General features: G+C 40.3%; 1 protein-coding gene across 1 annotated transcript in view; it reads right to left on the bottom strand.

The window, feature by feature from the left end:
* The window catches only part of LOC109935514 (serine incorporator 1-like), a 32,677-nt gene that overhangs the window by 7,407 nt on the left and 2,557 nt on the right, over positions 1 to 22,713 (bottom strand). The window contains exons 2-6 of the mRNA XM_020534152.2: positions 15,588 to 15,749; positions 9,086 to 9,273; positions 6,966 to 7,045; positions 3,526 to 3,663; positions 1,469 to 1,638 (exon numbers count right to left, since the gene is read on the bottom strand). Of these exons, the coding sequence (XP_020389741.2) occupies positions 1,469 to 1,638; positions 3,526 to 3,663; positions 6,966 to 7,045; positions 9,086 to 9,273; positions 15,588 to 15,749 (738 nt within the window). The remainder of the gene's footprint in view (positions 1 to 1,468; positions 1,639 to 3,525; positions 3,664 to 6,965; positions 7,046 to 9,085; positions 9,274 to 15,587; positions 15,750 to 22,713) is intronic.

Raw genomic sequence — 22,713 nt, forward strand, 5'->3', positions numbered from 1 at the left:
AAGGGGAAGCAATAGATATATTTGGATTTTCATAGGCATTTGATAAAGTACCATGAATTGGGCTCTTGCCTTTTAAGTAGCCTATGGTGTTGGAAGTAATAGAAGAGCTGAATATGACTGAAATGGAGAAAGACTGCAGAAAGCTGCAGAACAGAGGGGTTTAGAAGTCCTCAGCTAAGAATCATTAAAAGCTAGCAGCTAAGTTCAGTGGATGATAGGGAAAGCAAAAAGAATGTTGGCCTTTATTTCAAAGGAAATTGAGTATGCAAGTACAAGGGTTCGCTAAAACTATACAAAGTACCAGTCAGCTTGCAACTGGAATATCATGAACAATTTTGGGCCCCGTACCAAAAAAATATACTGGCATTGGAGGCAGTCCAAAGAAAGTTCACTAAATTGATACCACGTATGGAGGGACAGTCTTGTGATGAGAGGTTGAGCCTTTACTCATTGGAAAATGGAAGAATGAGAGGCGACCCTACTGAAACGTACAAAATTCTTAGAGGATTTGAGAGGATAGACGTAGAATGATTGCTTCCCATTGTGGGACAGTCTAGGTCTTAACAGCATAATCTCAGAATAAGGGGTCACACATTTTAGAGAAAGATGAGGAGGAATTTCTTCTTCAGTGGGTAGTGATTCTGTGAAATTCTTTATTGCAAAGGGCTGTTGAGGTTGGGTTAAGTATATTCAAGGCTGAGACAGACAGATTTTTTAAATCAGCAAGGGAATCAAGGGTTGTAGGGAAAAGGTAGGGAAGTGGAGTTAAGGATTATTAGATCAGCTGTGATTTCTTTGAATAGTGAAGATGATTTGACAGCTGAATGGCCTGCATTGGACGGTCTTAACAGCCAAATCAGTCAATTCAACATAGATCAGACTCTTCTGGTCAAGAAGATTTAATATCCCAACATTCAGTCAACAGGAGTATCTAGTTAAGTTTTGTTATGACAGAAAACAAAACTTTAAACTTGTTTTAAAGGCAGTGTACAAACATTTTTGAAAATCCAGAATGTTTCACTGTGTGGAGTCAGTAAATCATACCTTTCTTTAAAAATCAATCATTCAAGGGATGTGGGCGTCACTGACTAGGCCAGCATTTATTGCCCACCCCAAATTTCCCAGAGGGCATTTGAGAGCTGACCACATTGCTGTGGGTCTGGAGTCACATGCAGACCAGACCAGGTAAGGGCAATAGTGCACCATCGCTGATGGCATTATAGAACCAGATTGTTATAAAAACCTACCAACAGTAGTTGTACATGGTCATTAGGCTAGCTTTTAATTCCACATTTTTACTGAATTCGAATTTCACCATATGCCATGGTCGGATACGAACCCAGCTCCCCAGAACACTAACCTCCCCATAAAAAGAACTGTGTAACAGCTGGTAAATTTTTGATATGCACATGGGTGTTTATTTCTGTACCAACGATGCAAGTCACAAACTCTTTAATCGTATTCTTACCTGAATCTTTGGCAGGATGGACACAACAGAAATAATGATACAGAAGATGAGGTTCAGACTGATGAACACCTTATTTGCCGTACAGTCATCAGGTTTTGTGTAAAAAACATATAACGCTACAACTGCAGCAATTGAGAGGAGATAGTTTATAGCCGTACAGGTAAATAAGGCTGTAAAGGAGAAGATGAATATTGTGAGAAAATGGGCACATTAGTTTTAGAACTATGTTAATCAATAATTTTTACCCACATAGTGCTTTTATCGTAATGAAATGTCCCAAGATGCAAAGCATAATAATGAGCCTCAAACACATGCATGGCCAGATGATGAAAAGTTTGATCCAAAAAGGTAGCTTTTAGGGAGTGTCTCAAAGGAGGCAAGGTAGAGAGACAGAAAGGAATTCCAGAGCTTGGGGCCTAGGCAATTGTTGGCATGACAATCTATGGGGTAACAATTTTAATTAATAACAAGTTTACAGCACAGATATCTCAGAATTATGGAGTTGAAGATAGGGAGGGGAAACATCATGGAGGGGTTTGAAAACAAGGCTGAGAATTTTAAAGGCAAGAAACTGCAAGATGTAGAAACTCAGGTAGGTCAGTGTCCATTGGTCATAAGGAATGGAGTTTGGATGACCTATTTATTGTGGGAGATAGCCAAGAGTGTGTCCGAATGCCAGGACAAAGTTTTGACAGTTGGAGGTTTATTACTACAGCTGAGATCACAATGTTTGATCACACTTATTAATAAAGTCAAATAAACCTCCACATTCTACATGTACGTTAAAATAAAAAGTAAACACAACTGTGAAATAGGCAGTAATCAGTTTCAGAAACAAAGAAATGGACCATAAGCATGAATAGTAAACATACTCACAAATTTTATGGTATAGCTACTTAAAGTGTGAAAGACCAACAAAAACAATGAAAAATATTGTCTTTCTCACTGTCTGACACTGATTTTAAGTGCTGTTTACACTGCTGTTTGATCAAGCAATGGGAGAGGTTACTACAGATAAGCTGAAGACAAGTGGGTGTATGCGAAATGAGGTTCAGCTGGCAACAAATAGATGATTTGCGGAATGGTGACCAGTTTTCAATGGCAAAGGCCGTCTGCCTACCAACAACTATGGGATTGGCTCTCAGGTAGCTGAACAGCTTGTGGGTGTGCACATTATGCAGAAGCTATTGGACCCCCGACAAGAAGGAGGAGCTGTCCTTACTCTGTAGTAAAAGAAGTCTGAAGAAAGAATTCCAGTTTGTTTTCCCTCATCAATTACTGTAAACTGTGGTTCTTTTCCAATGTCAGAGATGTTATAAGTGAGAACCAAATCACCCTGTGTGTCCTGTAAGCAAGTGAAAGTACCTTGAGAAGACAGACTGTGGAGTAGCACATCCTTATAAGCCAAAATGATCATCTCAGTGAACCCAGTAAAAAGGCACAAACGAACTGTCTTTCTAGTCTTTCTCTTGGCCGATGACACCCATGGGTCTCTGCTTGTTTTTCTTGTGTATATTGGGAGTTTAGAAATAAGTACAGAAACTTGATCAATGTTTTTGGAAAATCTGGATCTAAAGGACCGGTTAATCGGGGTATTTTGTGAACTTATACAAATCTTTAACTTTTGTGGTATCTCAGGAATGGTGGGGCTTTATTTCCACTGCATTCCCCAGTAAGACATATCGTAATTAATTTGACTCTCTGAACACCCAATAGTGCCTCTGAAGTGTCAAACTAGTATAATGAGCTAGGTCTCAGATCAAAAACGTTACCAACAGGAGCCGGGGCCAAGCTATGTTTCTAGGTCTCAGCTTTTGGATCAAATTAAGGCACAAAGTCCCTGAAATAGAGAGAATTACAAAAAACAAAAAGGGGCAGTCTTTCTGACTTCACAGCCCAACATGTACCAAACAAGGTAATGCCAGGAGTGGAAGTAGGTTTTGTGGGAATTGTCTCCCTATCCTCTCAATAGCTCATGAATGTTGTGTGAAGACATCTTTTGAAGCATTTTGTTAACGAAAACAGCAAGGGTAAGATCGGCAAAACATTTTACATACCTGCATACCAGCATTTGGAATTTCCCTCCTCCATGTTCTCAACCCAGAGCTGGCTCCAAGAGTGAGCAAAATCAATGAGAAGTATCAGCTGGATGATAATGAAGCAGAAAGCTCCAACTACACCAAAGTAGAACCACACTGAGAGAAAGTAAAAAATGAATTCGCTAGTTAAGACCATCAACTTAAAAAAAAAAAATGGCCTACCACGTAACAGAATAACATGTTGCTGCATTGAGATACACAACTGAAAGTCTTGTTTCCATTCTCAATCAGTACCAAGATAACCTAACTGACATAAACCGGCCTGCTTTAGTTAGTCAGTCAGTACCAAGCCTCCTGTTGCCAATGACTTGGTGAAAGTATTTTTGAAAATTAATGTCTGTGGATGGAGTATGAGGCACGACAGGAGCAGGGTGTTCAGCTCCTCAAACCTGTGTACTGCCAGGGGATTAAAGCAATTGGGGGCAAAACAAAATCATGAGCTGTGGAGGTCTGATTTCTAAAACTTTTCACTAGCTCTCGTCTGCATTACCAAAAATCATAACATAGTTCCTACAAAATGTTATACTTTCAAAAATACAAATACTATTCACAAGAACACAAGAACTAGGAGCAGGAGTAGGCCGTCTGGCCCTTCGAGCCTGCTCCGCCATTCAATAAGGTCATGGCTGATCTTTTCGTGGACTCAGATCCACTTACCCGCTTTCTCACCGCATCCCTTAATTCCTTTATTGTTCAAAAAAAATCTACCTTTTTTTTAAAAACATTTACTGAAGTAGCGTCAACTACTTCACTGGGCAAGGAATTCCATAGATTAACAACCCTCTGGGTGAAGAAATTCCTTCTCAATTCAGTCCTAAATCTGCTCCCTCTAATCTTGAGGCTATGCCCTCTTGTCCTAGCTTCACCTGCCAGTGGAAACATCCTCTCCACTTCGATCTTATCTATTCCCTTCATAATTTTACATGTTTCTGTAAGATCCTCCCTCAATCTTCTGAATTCCAATGAATATAATCCCAATCTAATCAGTATCTCCTCATAAGCCAACCCCCTCAACTCCGGAATCAACCTAGTGAACCTCCTTTGCACCCCCTCCAGTGCCAATATATCCTTTCTCAAGTAAGGAGACCAAAACTGCACACAGTACCTTGTACAGCTGCAGCATAACCTCTCTGCTTTTAATCTCAATCCCTTTAGCAATGAAGGACAAAATTCCATTTGCCTTCCTAATTACTTGTTGTACCTGCAGACCTACCTTCTGTGATTCATGCACAAGGACACCCAGGTCCCTCTGCATAGCAGCATGCTGCAACTTTTTACCATTCGAGTAATAATCCTTTTTACTATTAATCCTACCAAAATGTATGACTTCACATTTATTTACATTGTATTCCATCTGCCAGACCTTTGCCCACTCACTCAATGTATCTATGTTCCTCTGCAAAGTTTCACAGTCCTCTGCACACTTTGCTCTGCCACTCATCTTAGTGTCATCTGCAAACTTTGACACCCTACACGTGGTCCCCAACTCCAAATCATCTATATAAATTGTAAATAATTGCGGTCCCAACACCGATCCCTGAGGCACACCACTAGTCATTGACTGCCAGCTGGAATAGCACTAATTTATCCCCACTCTTTGCTTCCTGTTAGTCAACCAATCCTCTAACCATGCTAATACTTTACCCTTAATGCCATGCATCCTTATCTTATGCAGTAGCCTCTTGTGCAGCACCTTGTCCAAGGCCTTTTGGAAATCTGGGTACACCACATCCACTGGGTCCCCATTGTCCACCTCGCTCGTAATGTCTTCATAGAATTCCAAAAGATTTGTCAAGCATGACCTGCCCTTCATGAACCCATGCTGCGTCTGCCCAACGGGACAACTTCTATCAAGATGCCTTGCTATTTCTTCCTTGATAATACACTCAAGCATCTTCCCCACTACAGAGGTTAAGCTAACCAGTCTATAATTCCCCATCTTTTGTCTACTTCCCTTTTTAAACAGTGGTGTCACATTTGCTGTTTTCCAATCTGCTGGGACTGCCTCAGAGTCCAGCGAATTTTGGAAAATTACCGCCAGTGCACCTGCTTTTTCTCCCATCATCTCTTTTAGTACCCTGAGATGCATTCCATCAGGGCCAGGAGACTTATCAATCCTTAGCTCCATCAGCTTGCCCAACACTACCTCTTCCGTAATAATGATTGTTTCCAGGTCCTCACCTACCTTCGTCTCTTTGTCAATTACTGGCATGTTATTAGGGTCTTCCACTGTGAAGACCGATACAAAATACCTGTTCAATGCCTCGGCCATTTCATCATATCCCATAACTAAATTCCCCTTCTCATGCTCTAAAGGGCCAACGTTTACTTTAGCCACTCTTTTTCGTTTTATATATTTATAGAAACTTTTCCTATCTGTCTTTATATTCTGTGCTAGTTTTTTCTCATGTTCTATCTTACTTTTCTTTATAGCTCTTTTTGTGGCTTTGTGTTGACCTTTAAAGTTTTCCCAATCTTCTAGTTTCATGCTGTTTTTGGCCACTTTGTATGCCTTCTCTTTCAATTTGATAGCCTCAATAGTTGCCCCAAAATGGGATTTTCTTCCATTTAAGAAGGATGTTCATCCAATGACATGTAATTAAATGATTCAACCTAGAGATTGTATGACCCCACCCCTGCTGCTCCTGATAGCTGATCTCAGCCAGGTCATTGTTGAGGTGATCTGTTGCGTCCCTAATTCCATCATTTTGAAGCAGGAAATATAATTTGCCAGTATTCCTCCTCCTTATTCTGGGTAGAAATTGATCATTTGGATATCAGCAGAGGCCAGGACAATCTCTGTTATGGTGCCCTGTCCACAATAGATACTCACTAAGATAGCTGTCGTTTAGGACCCTGGTTGAAGACTGGCCATGTAAATAAGGTACAATACCAGGGGATTGCTGGTACCTCATAACCATACTTCAACAAAAGTCCATGCTTTCAAAAGATAAAAAAGGAAAAGTGGGGAATAAATGCACAAATGCCATCAGAGAAGAGGTACTGCAGTTGCAATGGAAAATAAAGGACTCCTCCACATCTCCACCCCCTTCCAAAAGTCCATCCAACATTCACATTTCAACCTAACCAATATTAGATCCTCCCTTTTCATTATCACTGATGTCAGCCCCTACTTTTTTAAAAAGTGCTTTATCCTCTCAATGTAACTAGTCACTCTGATTTATGCAAAACATTGTATATCTCTTGCACTTGGCTTCAATGAAGATCAAACCTGTGACCTCGATCCATTAGTGCACTCATCCTCATGCTTATCCACTGACCCACTCATGGATAATTGGAGAATTTTCGATTTGTATTGTTGTTCAAGAACAAAAGTGAGATTTCCAATTCTTTTAGCACAAACCCTTGTTCTCATACAAAGTTATTATGCACAATACCTGTTGTAAAGGTACCATCAGGAATGAAGAAAGCGCCAACAGTGATTCCCACTAAGGCCAGAAATTTGAAAAACCAGAATCTAAACAAAAACACAAACAGATGGCCATTAGCATCAGGAGTTACCCACAGCAGGAGTTACCAATGCACTCAACAGGAATGTGGCGGCAACTAATTTCCTGTTCAAGGAGATAATGCAGACTAGTTGGTTTAAGAAATTACTGATAATTCGCTTCAAGATTCCACTTGTATCGTTTGGTCAATTGCTAGCTTGCAGAATTGCCGATATCCCATCTTACAGTTGTCCTCTAAAAATAAGGACTCAGGAAAAGAAAAAACACATTTTGAATTCCCAAATACCCTGCTGAAAAGTGTTACAATATTAAGCTAGAACAGAAGTAGCCTAGGCTGCAATGACCTTGCAGACTGCTAACACTCATGGCTGGTTCATCAAGGAAGAATAAGTATTGAAGGATTGCCTGTGCCGCTGGATGGTACTCCAGCTAGAATTAATGCCATCGTCAGAGTCACCTTGGGTTTTACACTCTTCAATATTTTCATTATTTTCATTACTTTAGTGCTCAGCTCTTTGGCTAATTCCTCCCAGTATCCTGGTTGATATTTCTCTCTCAATCAAATCCTAAACAGATTGTCTGGTCATTATCACATCAGTGTGTGGGACTTTACAGTGTGCAAATTCACTCATGTGCTTCCTACTAAACACAATTACAACACTTCAGAATGAAATTCAACTGTAAAATGCTTTGGTAAGTTCTGAAATCATGAACATTACTATACAATTGAATGCCTGACAATTCTCTGACATTTACTGCAATTTAATTCTAAATTCATAGTTTTGCAAATCAAGATTCACTTATTTGAGGCGGGGATTAGATGATGTGGATTGGCAGTGGCTAGTATCCTTGGCAGCCCTGCTTCAGAACTTTTCTGCATTTGCCAACTTATTACCATGACCTTTCTGTTGTAAAATCTAGGGAAGAGACACCAGAGGCATCACTGATCATACTTAATTCATTAGAAAAAGGTGCAGTGGCAGAGCTAATGTAATCACTATCCTTAAGGCACAAGACCAGTTTGAACATACTGAAGGAGAGAATGGAAGAATATTAAGAAAAATAACAATTATTCAGCATGATTCAAAGATGTTTGACCTACCTTATGGAATTTGACAGTGAGGAGTAGACAAGGGCAATGCAGTGGATCTAACTTATCTGAATTTTTAAAACAGCGTATAGTCAAAACAGACTAATAAATAAAATCAGAGGAACGGATGGTAGAATGGATTGTTTGAAGACAGAAAGCTGAAAGTGGGAATAAAAGGCAGCTATTCAGAGCGGTAAAGGTGTGAAAGGCCCAGGGTACTGGTTTAGAAATTGTTAAGTCAACTCATTGAGTCGTCATGTTAAATTTCTGTAGGTTTTTTCACAAAATGTAAAATTGTAAAAGTATAGGCATAAAAGCGAGGTGGTATATTTTAGTTGTTCACATAAAATTGTTCTGAAAACAATTTGGATTACTTTGTGAACAAAAACAGAAAAGTTGCTGGAAAAGTTCAGCAGGTCTGGCAGCATCTGTGAAGAAAAAAATCAGAGTTAACGTTCAGAACTTCTGAGGAAGAGTCACCGGACCTGAAACATTAACACTGATTTTTTTCTTCACAGATGCTGCCAGACCGGCTGAGCTTTTCTAGCAACTTCTGTTTTTGTTCCCGATTTACAGCATCCGCAGTTCTTTTGGTTTTTACTTTGGATTATTTTGTAATGCTGTGGACGAGTCATGTAATATAACCATGTACGTACGATAATTATCTAGGGATAGCCGAGCTTAAAGCTTTTTGGAGGCATTGTCTAGGTTTTTCCAAAACATACAGTGGCAACGCTGGAGGCAATGGAAAGGGTACAGAGAAGATTTACAATAGTGATAACGATACCAGACCAGCTGGATATCCAATACATTCTGGTGAAATAATGTTTTTGTTGATAATTATATTCCCACTGGAGTTAAATCAGACATGTAGTATGATCTGATATGCACACAAAATAAATCGTTTTGATAATTTTAGCAGTTACTTCAATGATTTTTTTTGGTTGAAGTGGCTTACCCATTCTGCAGACCAGCCCTGGGGTCTTTGCTGCTCTTCACATGGATCATGATCAAAGCAAACAGAAAGAAGAAGCCAGCCAGCCCAAAGCACATGCGATACACAGACTTATAGCCCACGATGACATCACAGTTAACATTCGCCTGAATGAAGGGAACACTGGCACTTCCTTCACAAAATCCAGGAATCTAAATAACAAGTGAGAAATAGGAAATAAGAGATCTTACATAAAGTGAGGGTACAAGAAAGCTTTACTTTTTTTTAAAATTAGGTTTAGCAACCTGCACACCTCTTTACAAATGAAAACTGCTCAGATGATAACCAGGAATTCAACCTGACTTTATAATGACAACACCATTCGATGAGAATGGCTGTGATGCTCCCAACAGAGCGATACAGCGTGCAGGGCACAGAAAGAGGTGGAGGGCACAGAAGCAAGGGGAAACGGGCAAAGGGGGGAGAACGGAATGGGGGAAGGAGGTGGAGACACAAGGGAGGGGGAAATGAGAAGGAATAATGAGAAGGGGGATGAGATGGGGAGAGGAAGCGGGTGGAAGAGAGACATGCTGTGTTCTTCCAGCCTCCTGTTTGTCTACCTTAGATTCCAGCATCTGCAGTTTTTGTGTCTCTAAACTGGCTAGTAATGGAACAACGGACACAGGTATACACATGGATTCACAGCTAACAACAATATCCCAGAAAACACTATCATCCCTGGATATGCCCTGTCCCACCAGTAATGGTGGCGGTATATGGTTAGAAAGGGATTGCCCTTGTAGTCCCCAACATTGACCATGTCTGGGATGGTTATCTTACTGATACTGGTGAGAGTTACACTGGAGTTCAGAGGAATAAGAGGTGATTTGATTAAAGTTTAAAACATGTTGAAAGGTCTTGGCATGTTGGACATGTAAAGTACATTTATTCTTCTTTGAGAACCCAGGACTAGACAGCAGAGTTTAAAAATTAGTGGTCACCCTTGTAGGATAGAGATATGGGGAATTTTTTTCTCCTCAAAGAATTAGAATTAGAATTAGAATTAGAATTAGAATCCCTACAGTGTGGAAACAGGCCCTTCGGCCCAACAAGTCCACACCGACCCTCAGAGCATCCAAGCATTGAACAACGTTGGAATACTGACTCAGAAGGCCATGGAGGCAGAGGTCATTGAATGGTTTTAAACTGGAGGTAAATCAATTTTTATCAGCATGGGAATAAAAGGTTATTGGGAGGTGGGGTAACTGGGAATATGAAAATCAAACACAAACAGAGATCGGCTACGATCTTATTGAAAATTGGAGTAGTCTTGAAAGGGCAAAGGGCCTGCTTCGGCTCCTAATTCACATTGACTCCATGTTGAGCACCAGCTGAAGGAAGCAATGCAGAACTCACTCAGAGTAAGGATTCAACATCCATTACCAATAGTGGCTCGGCAGCATCACCCTGGACTGAGCTGAAGCCCGAAAAGACAGCTGCTGGACTGGGTCTGCAGCAGATGGCGAGAGAACCAACAAGAGGAAAAACATACTTGACCTCATTCTCATTAATAAGCCTGGCACAGAAGCATCTGCCCATGTCAGGCACAGTAGAAGTTACCACTGCACCGTCCTTGTACACATGACATCCCTTCTTCATACTAATGATAACTTCAATCGTGTTGAGTGGCGTTACCTTCGTGTTAAATGGGACAGATTTCAAATAGGTATAGCAATGCAAGTCTGGGCATCCATGAAGTGTTGAAGGCCGTTAGAAGCAGCAGAACTATTATCAAAAACAATCTGCAAACTCATGGCCCAACATATCCCCCAATCTATAATTACCATCAACCAGGGGTCAACCCTGAATCAATGGATGCAAGAGGACATATCAGAAGCAGCACCTAAAAATGAGGTGTCACTTTGGTGAAGTTATAACACAGAACTACTTGCAAGCCTCAAAGCATGAGCAGCAACTAACAGACAGAGCTAAACAAGACCACAACCAAAGAATCAGATTTAAGCCCTGCAATGTTACAATTCCAGTCGTGAATGGTGGTGGACAACTAAATAATTCACTGGAGGGGGCAGCTCCACAACTAGCTCCATCCTCAATAACTGGGGAGCCCAGCACAGTGATGCATAAGATAAGGTCAGCCACAAGTGCTGGCTGGATGATACATCTTGGCCTCCTCCAGAGGTCTCAGGCATCGCAGATGCCAGGGGTAAGCCAATATGATTCACTCCAGGTTATCAAGAAACAGCTACAGACTCTGAACATTGCAAAGGTTATGAACATTGGCAACATTCCAGCAATAAAACTGAAGACTGGTGCTCCAGAACTTAGCAACCCCTAATCAAGCAGTTCCAGTATAGCAAACACTTGATAATGTACAAAATTGCCCAGTTACGTCCTGCACCAATGCAACCCAGTCAATTAGCTCTCCAGCCTACTCTTACTCATCAATAAAGTGATGAAAAGGATCATCAACAGTGCTATCAAGCAGGACTGCATAGCAATAACATACTCACTGACACTCAGATTGGGCCTTACCATGGCCATTCAGCTTCTGACCTCAGTAAGGCCTCAGTTAAAACATGAAAAAGAGAGCTCAATGTCGTAATTGAGCTAAGAGTGGCTGCCCTTGGCCTTATGGGAGCATTTCTGAGTGTTAACAAGGAGCCCTAGTAAATCTAAACTCAATGGGAGTCATTGAAACATACTCTGTTGGTTGGAGTCAAACCTAGCACAAAAGGACATGGGTGATGGTTGTTGGAGGTCAGTCATCTCAGCTCCAGGACACCTCTGCAGGAGTCCCCCAGGATAGTGTGCTCGTCCCAGCAATCTTCAGCTGCTTCATCAGAGGGTCAGAAGTGGGGGTGTGGGCTGATGATTTCATAATGCTCAGCACCATTCACAACTCCTCAGATACTAAAGCAGTATAAATATAGAAATGCCTGGACAATATCAAGACTTGAGCTGACAAGTGGCAATTTAACACTCAAAGAACACAATTGGCAAGCAGTCACCATCTCCAACAACATACAATCTAACCAATGCCACTCATCATTCAAGTGCATCACCACTGCTGAATCCCTCACTGTCCTAGGAGTGACCATTGACCATAAACTCATCTGGACTAGCCGTTTAAATACCGTGGCTACAACAGCTGGTCACAGGCTAGGAATCCTACAGCAAATAACTCCTCTCTCGACTCTTCAAAGCATGACCATCGCCTACAAGGCACAAGTCAGCAGTGTTTCACTTAACGAGATGTGCACAGCTTCAACATGGCTCAAAAAGCATGACACCATTCAGGACAAAGCAACTCAGTTCATGGGCATCACATTCATAAGTATTCATTCCCTCCGCCAGCAAAGCACAGGAGTTGTTAGTACCAGAGGCATGACAGAAATTCATCAAGGATCCTTATAAACAGCACGTTCCAAAACCACAGCCACTACCAGCTAGGACAAGGTGATTTCAACTTCTCCAATATTAACTGGGATAGAGAAAGTCTGAAAGCTTACGGGAGTGGAATTTTAAAACTTATCCAGGAAAGCTTTTAGGAAGTGTACTGGACCTAAATTTAGGAAACAATGGCAGACAAGTGGTAGAAGTTTTAATGGGGAGCATTTCAATTATATTGACCACAACTCAGTACGATTTAAGACAGTCACTAAAGAGGGCAAGAACGATCGACGAGAAATAAAGATTTTGAAATTGGGAGCAGGGTGATCTAAATATAAGACACGACAGGATCTGGCCAAAGTGGACTTACAGCAACTAGGAAAAATCAGAGCAGTGGAAATCCTTCATAAAGAGAGCAAGTACCAACATGTTCTCATAAATGTGAAGAACAGAACCAACAAGTCCAGAAAACTCTGGATGTTAAAGAATGTACAGGTTTGGGCAAGGAAAGCGAATGAAGCTTAAGGTAGATACTGAGGACTCAAAACACCAAAGTCTTAGAGATGCATTGAGAATATGAAGGGAATTTCAATTCCGCACTTTTTTTTAAAAAAAGGAAGAGGAAGCATGAAAAACCACTGGCGAATAAAATACCCAAAAACATTTCATAATTACATTAGAGTCAATAGGATAACCAAGGAAAGAGCAGTGCCCATTAGGGACCAAAGTGACAAATTATATCTGGAGCATAAAGACATGTGTGACATTTTAACTGAGTACTTTGTATCTATATTTACTAAAGGGAATGACAATTTAGGTACAGCAATCAGAGAGGAGGACTATGATATACTTGAGCAAATCACAATTGAGGGGGAGGAGATATGAATGAATAAATCCCCAGGTCCAGATGAGACGTATCCCAGGTTACTGTGGAAGGCAAGGGAGGAAATTGCACAGGCCCTACATTAACTTTCAGATCCTCTCTGACCAAAGGAAAGGTGTCAGAGGGGTGGAGGTCAGAAAACGTGGTCCATTATTCAAGAAGGGTGGCAGGGATAAATCAGGGAACAACTGGTCAATGAGTTTAACTTCTGTGGTAGGGAAACGTCTGAGGGACAGAATTAATCTTAATTTGGAAAGGTAAGAATAGTCAGCGTGCCTATATCAGAGGGTGAACATATCTGTCAGGTATTATGGACTTTTTCACGGAAGTGAGAACGTGTTGATGAGGGCAGTGCAGTCGACGTAGTCCAGGTAGACATCAGGAAGACTTTTGACAAGGTGTCACATGGAAGACTGGTCAGGAAGCCAAGGGCCAATGGGATCCAAGGTAATTTGACAAATTGAATCCAATATTGGCTTTGAAGGAAGCAGAAAGTACAGTTTGTTTTTGTGCACGGAAGTCTGTGTCCAGTGGCACGGGTGCTGGGTCTGTTGCTGTTTGTTGTATACATTTAATGACCTAGATACAAATATAGGAGGTTTGATCAACAAATTTGCAGATGACAGGAGAATTGGTGGGGTGGTAAACAGCCAAGAGGTTTAGACTGTAAGACAACATAGACAGGTTAGTCAGGTGGGCAGAACAATAGCAACAAGAATTTAATCCAGCAAAGTGTGAGGTGATGCATGTTGGAGGACTAACAAGGTAAGGGTCAAATGGTCGGACCCAGCTGGTCCGAGATTACTTGATGCTCATGTCCATAGATCCTTGAAGGCAACAAGATAGATGGATAAGGTGGTTACTAAGGTATATGGGATATTTGCCTTTATTAGTTGAAGCATTGATTACAATAGTAGACAAATTATGCTGGAGCTGAACAAGACATTAGTTAAGCCATGGCTGGAGGGGAGAGGTTGAGAAGGCGGGACCTTCGTGATGATCTCAGCTGGGGCAGAAATATTGGCATCATGCCGTCCAGCCAGTTAAGCTAACCGACCTGGGGTATGGTGACTCTCAAATTAAACCACCACCAGTCACCTTTCTCTAATGACTCAGCAGCTCTGTAGTCCAATGGGGACTTTTACTTAAGCTGTATACAAACTGATCTATTGGAACTAAATCGGATGTTGCACAATTCTTACAACTCAACAGAATGTCCAATGGTACAGGAAACACAAAATCTGTGCGCAGTGGGTGGATACCAAATGGTAGAAAGAAGCATACATTTCAATAGTTCCCAAATCAAAGATTCAGTTAAAACAAGCTAATTGTCAACAACATTCAGTAATGCTACAACACATCCTTCAGGCATCTGACAAGTCAAACAGGTTTCTTTACTTTTAGAACTATAAAGGAATGATGTTCTATCACATTACATTCTCTGTGCCACTTAAAGCATCTACTTTTCAAGAGGAAATTGACATACTATAGGAAGCACAGGGCAGAGCAAGGTCATTTTTTTTTCCTTTATTCATTCACAGGATGAGGGAGTCGCTGGCTAGGCAGTATTTATTACCCATCCCTAATTGCCCCAGGGGGCAGTTCAGAGTCAACCACATTGCTGTGGATCTGGAGTTACATGTCGGCCAGACCAGGTAAGGTTGGCAGTTACCTTCCCTAAAGGACATGAGTGAACCAGGTGGGTTTTTCCAACAATCGACAATGGATTCATGGTCATCATTACAGCCTTAATTCCAGATCTTTATTGAATTCAAGTTCCACTATCTGCCATGGCAGGATTTGAACCCAGGCCCCCAGAACATTATCTGGGTCTTTGGATTAACAGTCCAGCGATAATACCACTAGGCCATTGCTTCCTCTGGTCACAGATACATTCCAAGGCATAAATGCTAACTTAAAGATCAAATTGAACTCTCTTATATAAAAATTAATAAAAAGAAATATTATCTTTGCCTTGCAAATAAACTTGTCTTTTTCCTTAAATTTGATTTACTGTCTTGAAAATATGACTTATTGGGATAGGGTTTCAGGTTCTAGAATCCCTATCCTTGTTATAATTTTTCCATGCGCTCCATCATGGACCACACAAAGAATGGCTCTTTACAGTGAAGCATTTGTCTGGCAGCTGGATTCCAACAAAGCAAATCCCAACAGTATCAGACTCTTGAACATAGAGGCTGGACTAAATTCAAAGAAATATTACATATGTACCTTCTTTAATTGAGCTTCAATGCCTGGTGCTATCAAAATACATGAAACAACTGTTCCTAGGAACAAGAAGCAACCATAGGCAAGGCGAGTCACCACAGAGTTCTTGGCAGAGGGGCAGCAGGCACAAAGTAGGCATGATGCACTTCCACATAGACACGAGGCCTAAAATAGAAAATAATTAGAAATATAATTCAATACTACTTCCAATTCACCTTTTTAACAATAATTTGCATTTTAAAAATACCTTTAATGCATTAAAGAAAAACAGTATTTCACAACAACCAAAAGTCATTAGTCATCGGTACGCTTTATAGTTAAACAAGTCATAATCTCAATAATCTCAAATCCTGTTTCACTCCCTTTGTTCTATGATGAACTGCAATCACTTTTACTCCCTAAAATTGAATATCCAAAAAAAATCTGGTAGATATTTCACTGTACAGCTGGTGATTTCCGTCTGTGATACTTGTTAACAAAATGTATCCATGCTTAATCTTCACTGAAATCTGCCAACACTGGGGGAAAGAGGTTCAAGTAGAGAGGCAAGAAACAGAAAAGAGATGAACAGAGTAACTGGCCATCACTAAAACGTTCCTTTCAAATTTCAAGCCAATACAGAACTTTAACTTAATATTCATTCCTTTCATCTACAAAACCATTGGCCCAGATTTAACATTAAAAGTAAGCATGGCCAACAACACTGATTGCTGTCCATAGATGCCATAATAGCAATTTCCAAAGTACCTACACACAGGCAAGTGTGAAATCCAGCAATTGCATTGTAATTATCCTGCTTCTCCATGGGTTGATCTGCAACAGTACCTCATTGATAGATTCATACAAAGATGTGAAGTCGGGGTACTTACCTGCTAAAAGTGCTAAAAGTTATTACGGTCATGCATTTGAATATGAATGAATTTGTAATCTACACAACCAGTCATCTTTGTGGCCAAACAACCGCCCCAGCACAGACAGCATTACAAATTTGGAATCTCATTCCTCTGGAACTTGAGAGTTGGAAATGTAAGGTGGTCATCTTCTTTCTCTCCTTCAACCCCCATCATTTATACAGTAATAAAGCATGGAAACAGACTCTTTGGTTCAACCAGTCCATGTCAAACATAATCCCAAAATAAACGAGTCCCACCTGACTGCTCCTGGCTCATATCCCTCCAAATCTTTTCTATTCATGTACTTATCCAAATGTCTTTTTAATGTTGTAATAGTACCCACATCCACCACTTCCTCAGGAAGCTCCTTGCACACGCAAACGACCCTCTGTGTAAAATATTTGCCCCTCATGTCTTTTTTTAAATGTCTCCCCTCTCACCTTAAAAATGTGCCCCCTAGTCTTGAAATCCCCCACTCTACGGAAAAGACAACTACCTTCAACTCTATCTATACCCCTCATTATTTTATGAAACTTCTATCAGGCCCCTCTCAACCTCCTAAGTTCCAGTGAAAAAAGTTGTTTGGTTTCAATACATGATTTAAAGCTCAACTCTACTTCCTGGTTCAGGTGCTGCAAGTTTCAGCATGGAACATTTTTCAACCGAATTGGTTAAAAAGGCACACCACTAACTAGGTGCCCTTCTCACACATGCCAAATCATTTGCGAAAGCCAGTTAATGAAATCAAGTCTCCACTCAAAGTCCTGTACAAAAACATATGGGAATTATGAAAGTAGTAAAAATTGACTGCCATTCCTGATTTGCTGATTGCAAAATTCAGGTCAGTATCTTTTGGAACCTACACTCTCATACCAAGTTTTCAATATCCTTTCCCGTTCCAAAGCCGTCAGATATGGTTAACCAAAGAACCATGAATTCTCCGATCTCAACAATTATTTGATATCGTAGAATCACCAGTGTGGACGCAGGCCATTCGGCCCATCGCGTTCCACACTGACCCTCTGAAGAGCATCCCATCCAGACTCACCCCAGACCCTATCCCTGAACTTCCCACCCTGGACCCTATGGGCAATTTAGCATAGCCAATCTACCTAACCCGGACATCTTTGTGACTGTGGGAGGAAACTGGAACACCCGGAGGAAACCCACGCAGAAACAGGCAGAACGTGCAAACTCTGCACAGACAGTGACACAAGGGTGGAATCAAACCCGGGTCCCTGGTGCTGTGAGGCAGTAGTGCTAACCACTGAGTGACTGTGATGGCTCTGCATACAAGGGAATTACTGCATATTAAACGGCAAGGGAGGAGTTGGTTGAAGAAGTGAAACTAAGTTTAAGAGAATTATTCCTAGACATGTTCATAAAAATGGTGGTCTTATTCTGCAGCACTACATTTCTTCTTTTTAGACATCTGCATTATTTTGTGGTTATAGCAGGGAGCAATGGAGGAAGAAAATATTCTACGTTTTCTCTCTGTGAAGCACATACGCTTTCTCGATTAGAGCCCCACAGAACCCATTCCTTTATCTGTGAGCTTGATCAGGGAGAGTCACCAATTATTTAATCACAAGGGCAACACAAAATCTGGAATCAGTCCTTGCACTACAGTTTCCAGCAGAGATAAATGGAAACAAAATTTAAGGGAAGCAACTCTAACTCATTTTCTCTCCTATACCTGCAACCACCAAGGCTATAGGACACCTACTGTCACTTTCCTGACACATACCTAACAAGTACCAGGAAAGGGCTAATTCGAACAAGAGAATCTAACCATTTCCCCTTGATACTTAACTGTGTTACTATTGCTAAATCCTCCACCATCAACAGTGTGGGATTACCACAGAAACTGAACTGGAACAGCCATATAAACTCCAATTACAACAACAGCTCAGAGATTGAGAATTCTGCAGAGAGGAACTAACCTCCTGACTTCAAACAAGCCTGGGACTCTCTTGTTTTGAACGATTACTTCAAGTTTCCTTAAAAAAATTTACTGACTACTGGGTATCAGAAAACACCATTAATTACTGTAGAACAAACACAACAAAACTGAACAAAGAGAAAGAACTAATCAAAAATTAATGAGTAAACATTAAAATTAGCAATACATTTTGACGGTTTAAGTGTTAAACTTTGGAGACCACTGACTTCCTGAAATGAATGAGATTGTAATTAATGCTTTTCAATTCACGACAATACCATGATCATGGATTATAATTTGTACACTGAACATCAGTACAGGGCAAATATGACAGCATGCTCTGTAGATTTCAAAGCTCTGCATTATTTGATACCCAAGAGAAATGAATAAGCTGCTCTCATCTTTACAAAACTCAATCAGCCGGTATGCACACAAATGCAATATGACCAATTTGCCACGTACTGAGCCATGGCCACAAATCTGCATCATAACTTTGATAATACATCAGTAACAAATAAGTACTGCATTGAAAGCAGAACTAACAAAACTGCACAAATATTTGCGTTGTTGCTTATATTCTTAGCATCGGACATTTAGTTTTGTCAAATTCACATCTTTCCCTAGAGTACAAAAGCATTTAAGTCATCTGGATACACACTTCAGATATTTCAATATAGTTTTTCTTATCTGCCAGTTCTTTCCCTCATCTCTAGGGGCTAAACGAATTAAGCACTTGAACAGATGAACAAATAAAAATCTCCTACACATTTTGACAAACATTTGAACTGCAACAGGCTTCAAGTAAAATGTTCACTTTCTCATGGCTTTGTATAAATTACCAAATGTCTCTGGGCTTGTGATGAATGAAGAACTTGCAGATATAAAGTGCCTCATCTTTATTTCAAATAGCACAAAACAAAGGAGCATGTCATTCTATTGATTCACCATCAAAACCATTGTTTCACTTCCAGAATATCCCCTCACTATATGCCAGAAACCTCAATCCATAACATTTTTTAATGATATTATGGCTGGATTTTTCTTATTCCCTCTTCATGTAAATGTATTTAAAAAAGCAGCCTCCAACCTATTCTGACACTCAATACCTTCTACTTCAACTTCACCTTCTCACCCGCCATTGTCAATCATGTCATACCCAGTTGTCTGCAAGAGCAACTCGGGCAGTCCCAGTACCATGTCTTCCCCTCCAGCCCTGTCAACGGTGTTACCTAACACCCTTTTTTGTAAGCTAACTGTATTCATCTGCAATGTACTCTGGCAGTGCACTCCAGATTGTTGGTTCTTTCACTAATCAACCTAAAACAGTGTTCCTCATTTTCTATTCTGTCCAGGCCCACACGATTTTGAAACTTCAATCAAATCTCTCCTCAATCTACAGTTCTATTAAGGAATGCAACCAAAGCTTCTAAAATCTATCCTCAATTTTATACCTCCATTCTTGGAACCATTCTCAAATCTGTTCTGCATCCTCTCAAAATCTCTCCCATTCTTCCTGAAGTAGTTTGTTTCTCTTGGGGCCCAAAGAAAATGATCAATCTTAGTCTTGAGAATATACAATTGAGTATCCACACTCTTCTGGGGAGTATCCCAGACACAATGACCACAAAACCTGAATGAAGTAATAAGATTAGAAGGAATTTCTAAATCACCAACCCTTGTCCAACACCAAGACACAGACCCCAGTCAGGGGGAATGAACCCCTCAGCAGTTGCCCTTTCAAACTGAAGAATTTCATCAATTAGCCCATTTTGCATTCTTATGAACTTAAGAATGTATGAAGAAGGAACAGAATCGAAGATCATCCTGCATGCTTTCACCAATCCTAATTCTGAAAATGATCACAGACCATATCTCCACGAATACCAAGTTTTGTGTCACCATTGGGCGGGTCTTCAACAAGCTGCATATGCTTCTGGTATTCCATTGAATCTTACAGCCCTGACATTGTCATCCATCTACTCCACCATCCCATCTGATTCCTAACTACTCACTAGCAAAGATCCTGTATGATACTTGCATATCTGTACATAATTAATGCAAAGGAAATACAAATTACTGTTACATGGGCAAAAAAACAGGTATTTTTTGCAGCAAATAATGCAGCACTCCTTCATTATTGTTTAGAAGAGCCAGCATAGATTATGTACTCAGGTCTTTGAAACAATTGCTTTCTGACTCAGAATGCCACTGACTAGGGTAGAAAGCAAGAATGTGTTTCAATATTACAGCTGAGCTCACCAATATTTATTTTTGCTCAATGTGATCAGTACCAAAACATGGCTCATGTCCGAGTTAACTTATCTTTACAATAGGTTTATGCAAATAAATCTGCTTGCGGCTCTTCCAGATTGGCCAGCTTTTACGTAGTACTTCAAATATCAACATTTTGTTGAAAATAAAATACACCATTTTTATACGGACATCCTACATATTTACAGGAGTGGGATGAATTAAATAGCTCTTTCAAAGAACTGGTACTACTAAGATTGTCTCCTTCTGTGCTGTCTCATTCTACGATAAGTTGTCTCAAAAACTTCGGGAATATGTTTAATTGGAGAAACAGTTAATACCCTGAACCCAATACAACTCTGCTTTTGAACTTCAGAAGAAGGTCATATCGGCCTCTGTGGAGTGAGAAACAGAATTAACCTTTCATTCTCCAGAGATACAGGCAGACCTATTGAGATTCTCCAGCACATTTCTTTCTTTAGTGCAGACCTCCAGTATCTGCAGGAAAGGTCTTCATATAAAGCTGAAGTTCTGAAAGAAATGGGCATAGCAACTCTCTAAATATCTTGAAAATGCATTCATAATTTTATTTGAAACGCCTGAATCTCCTTGCCTTCCAGTGCACAGATTTGTCCCTAATCAAGAACTGCAAACTAGCACAGTGCAAGATCCAGGGCGACTTGCTGAATAATACACTAAAACTTGAGCAGCTACTGCAGAGGTGGAATTGAAAAATATTTCTGTCTGAGGCCTGTGAGGTATAACACACCAAGGACTGGAGTCAGTAGACTCCCTCCACTTCATGTACATTGCGAACACTAAGTGTGCTGGAATTGTACTGACATCAGGGTGGAACAATGTGCCTGTAGAAATTTACTTCAATTCCAAATGTTTTGCTCTTGGGCTCTGAGCCTCTCATGAAAATGTACATCATGATTATTAATGCTATTTCAGTTGTATTGAAACATCCAAGAGCAGAACGCGATGTACAGCAACAAGTTGCATTTGTTGCATCTTTTGTAACTGTCAACCCAAAATATTTTGTAATGTACTTTTACAAACCACAAGAATACAAGAGATCTTTCAAAGCAAAATTATGGATTTTTAAGAGTTAATTTAATTTTACATCCAAACTTTCTATTCTCCACATCTTTAAAGCTATGCTAATGATGTAAAAACTGAAACAGCTTATCAGTAAATCTGGAAACAAAAAGCCAGAATCAGTTAAAATGCCCATCAAGGCATATCATGTAAAATTATGAATGCATTTTCAATGGCCCTTTGATCCTGCTCCAATATCTAGTATGATCATGGCCAATCATCCTTGTCCCTGCTATCGCCCCATAAGCTTTGATCCCTTTAGTGCTAAGAATGACATCAAACTCCTACTTGAAAACACTCAACATTTTGACCTCAACCAACCGCTTTCTGTGGCAGAGAATTCCATAGGCTCAACATTCATTTGATGACTAGATTTCTCCTCATCTCAATCCTAAGTTGCTTACCCCTTAACCTTAGGCTATAACCCTGGTTCTGGGCAAGACAATTACAAGTCAAATTTTATCCAACTCAAACTTGCTAGAGATAATCTACTGTGCGCATTTGATTCTCCGGGCACATCCTTTGTTAAAAATTCATATCGATAGTGTACAGATACACTCAGACATCCCAAAAAGAAAACAAATAACAATTAGCTCTGCATTTCCTGATTGATTATTTTTTGTAATACTTTCAATAATAATAAACAAGCAAAAATACAACTGATAATGTACCTCTCGGACAAGATTTTAAAACAATTTGAAACTAATGAACTTCCATAAAGTACTACATGGTCAACAGTATATAGACCAGAGTAAAGGTGGGAAGTGCGAGAGCGAATAAATCTGAAAGTGAAAGCACATCTCGGTGATGGGGGCCATGAAACTATCATCAGTTGCCATAAAAAGCCCTATGGTTCACTAATGTTCTTTAGGGAAGGAAATCAGCCATCCTTACCCAATCTGGCCTCCATGTGAGTCCAAACTCTCAGCGATGTTGTGGACTC

Source organism: Rhincodon typus, chromosome 27 (assembly GCF_021869965.1).
Source record: "Rhincodon typus isolate 14 chromosome 27, sRhiTyp1.1, whole genome shotgun sequence".
NCBI lineage: Eukaryota > Metazoa > Chordata > Chondrichthyes > Orectolobiformes > Rhincodontidae > Rhincodon > Rhincodon typus.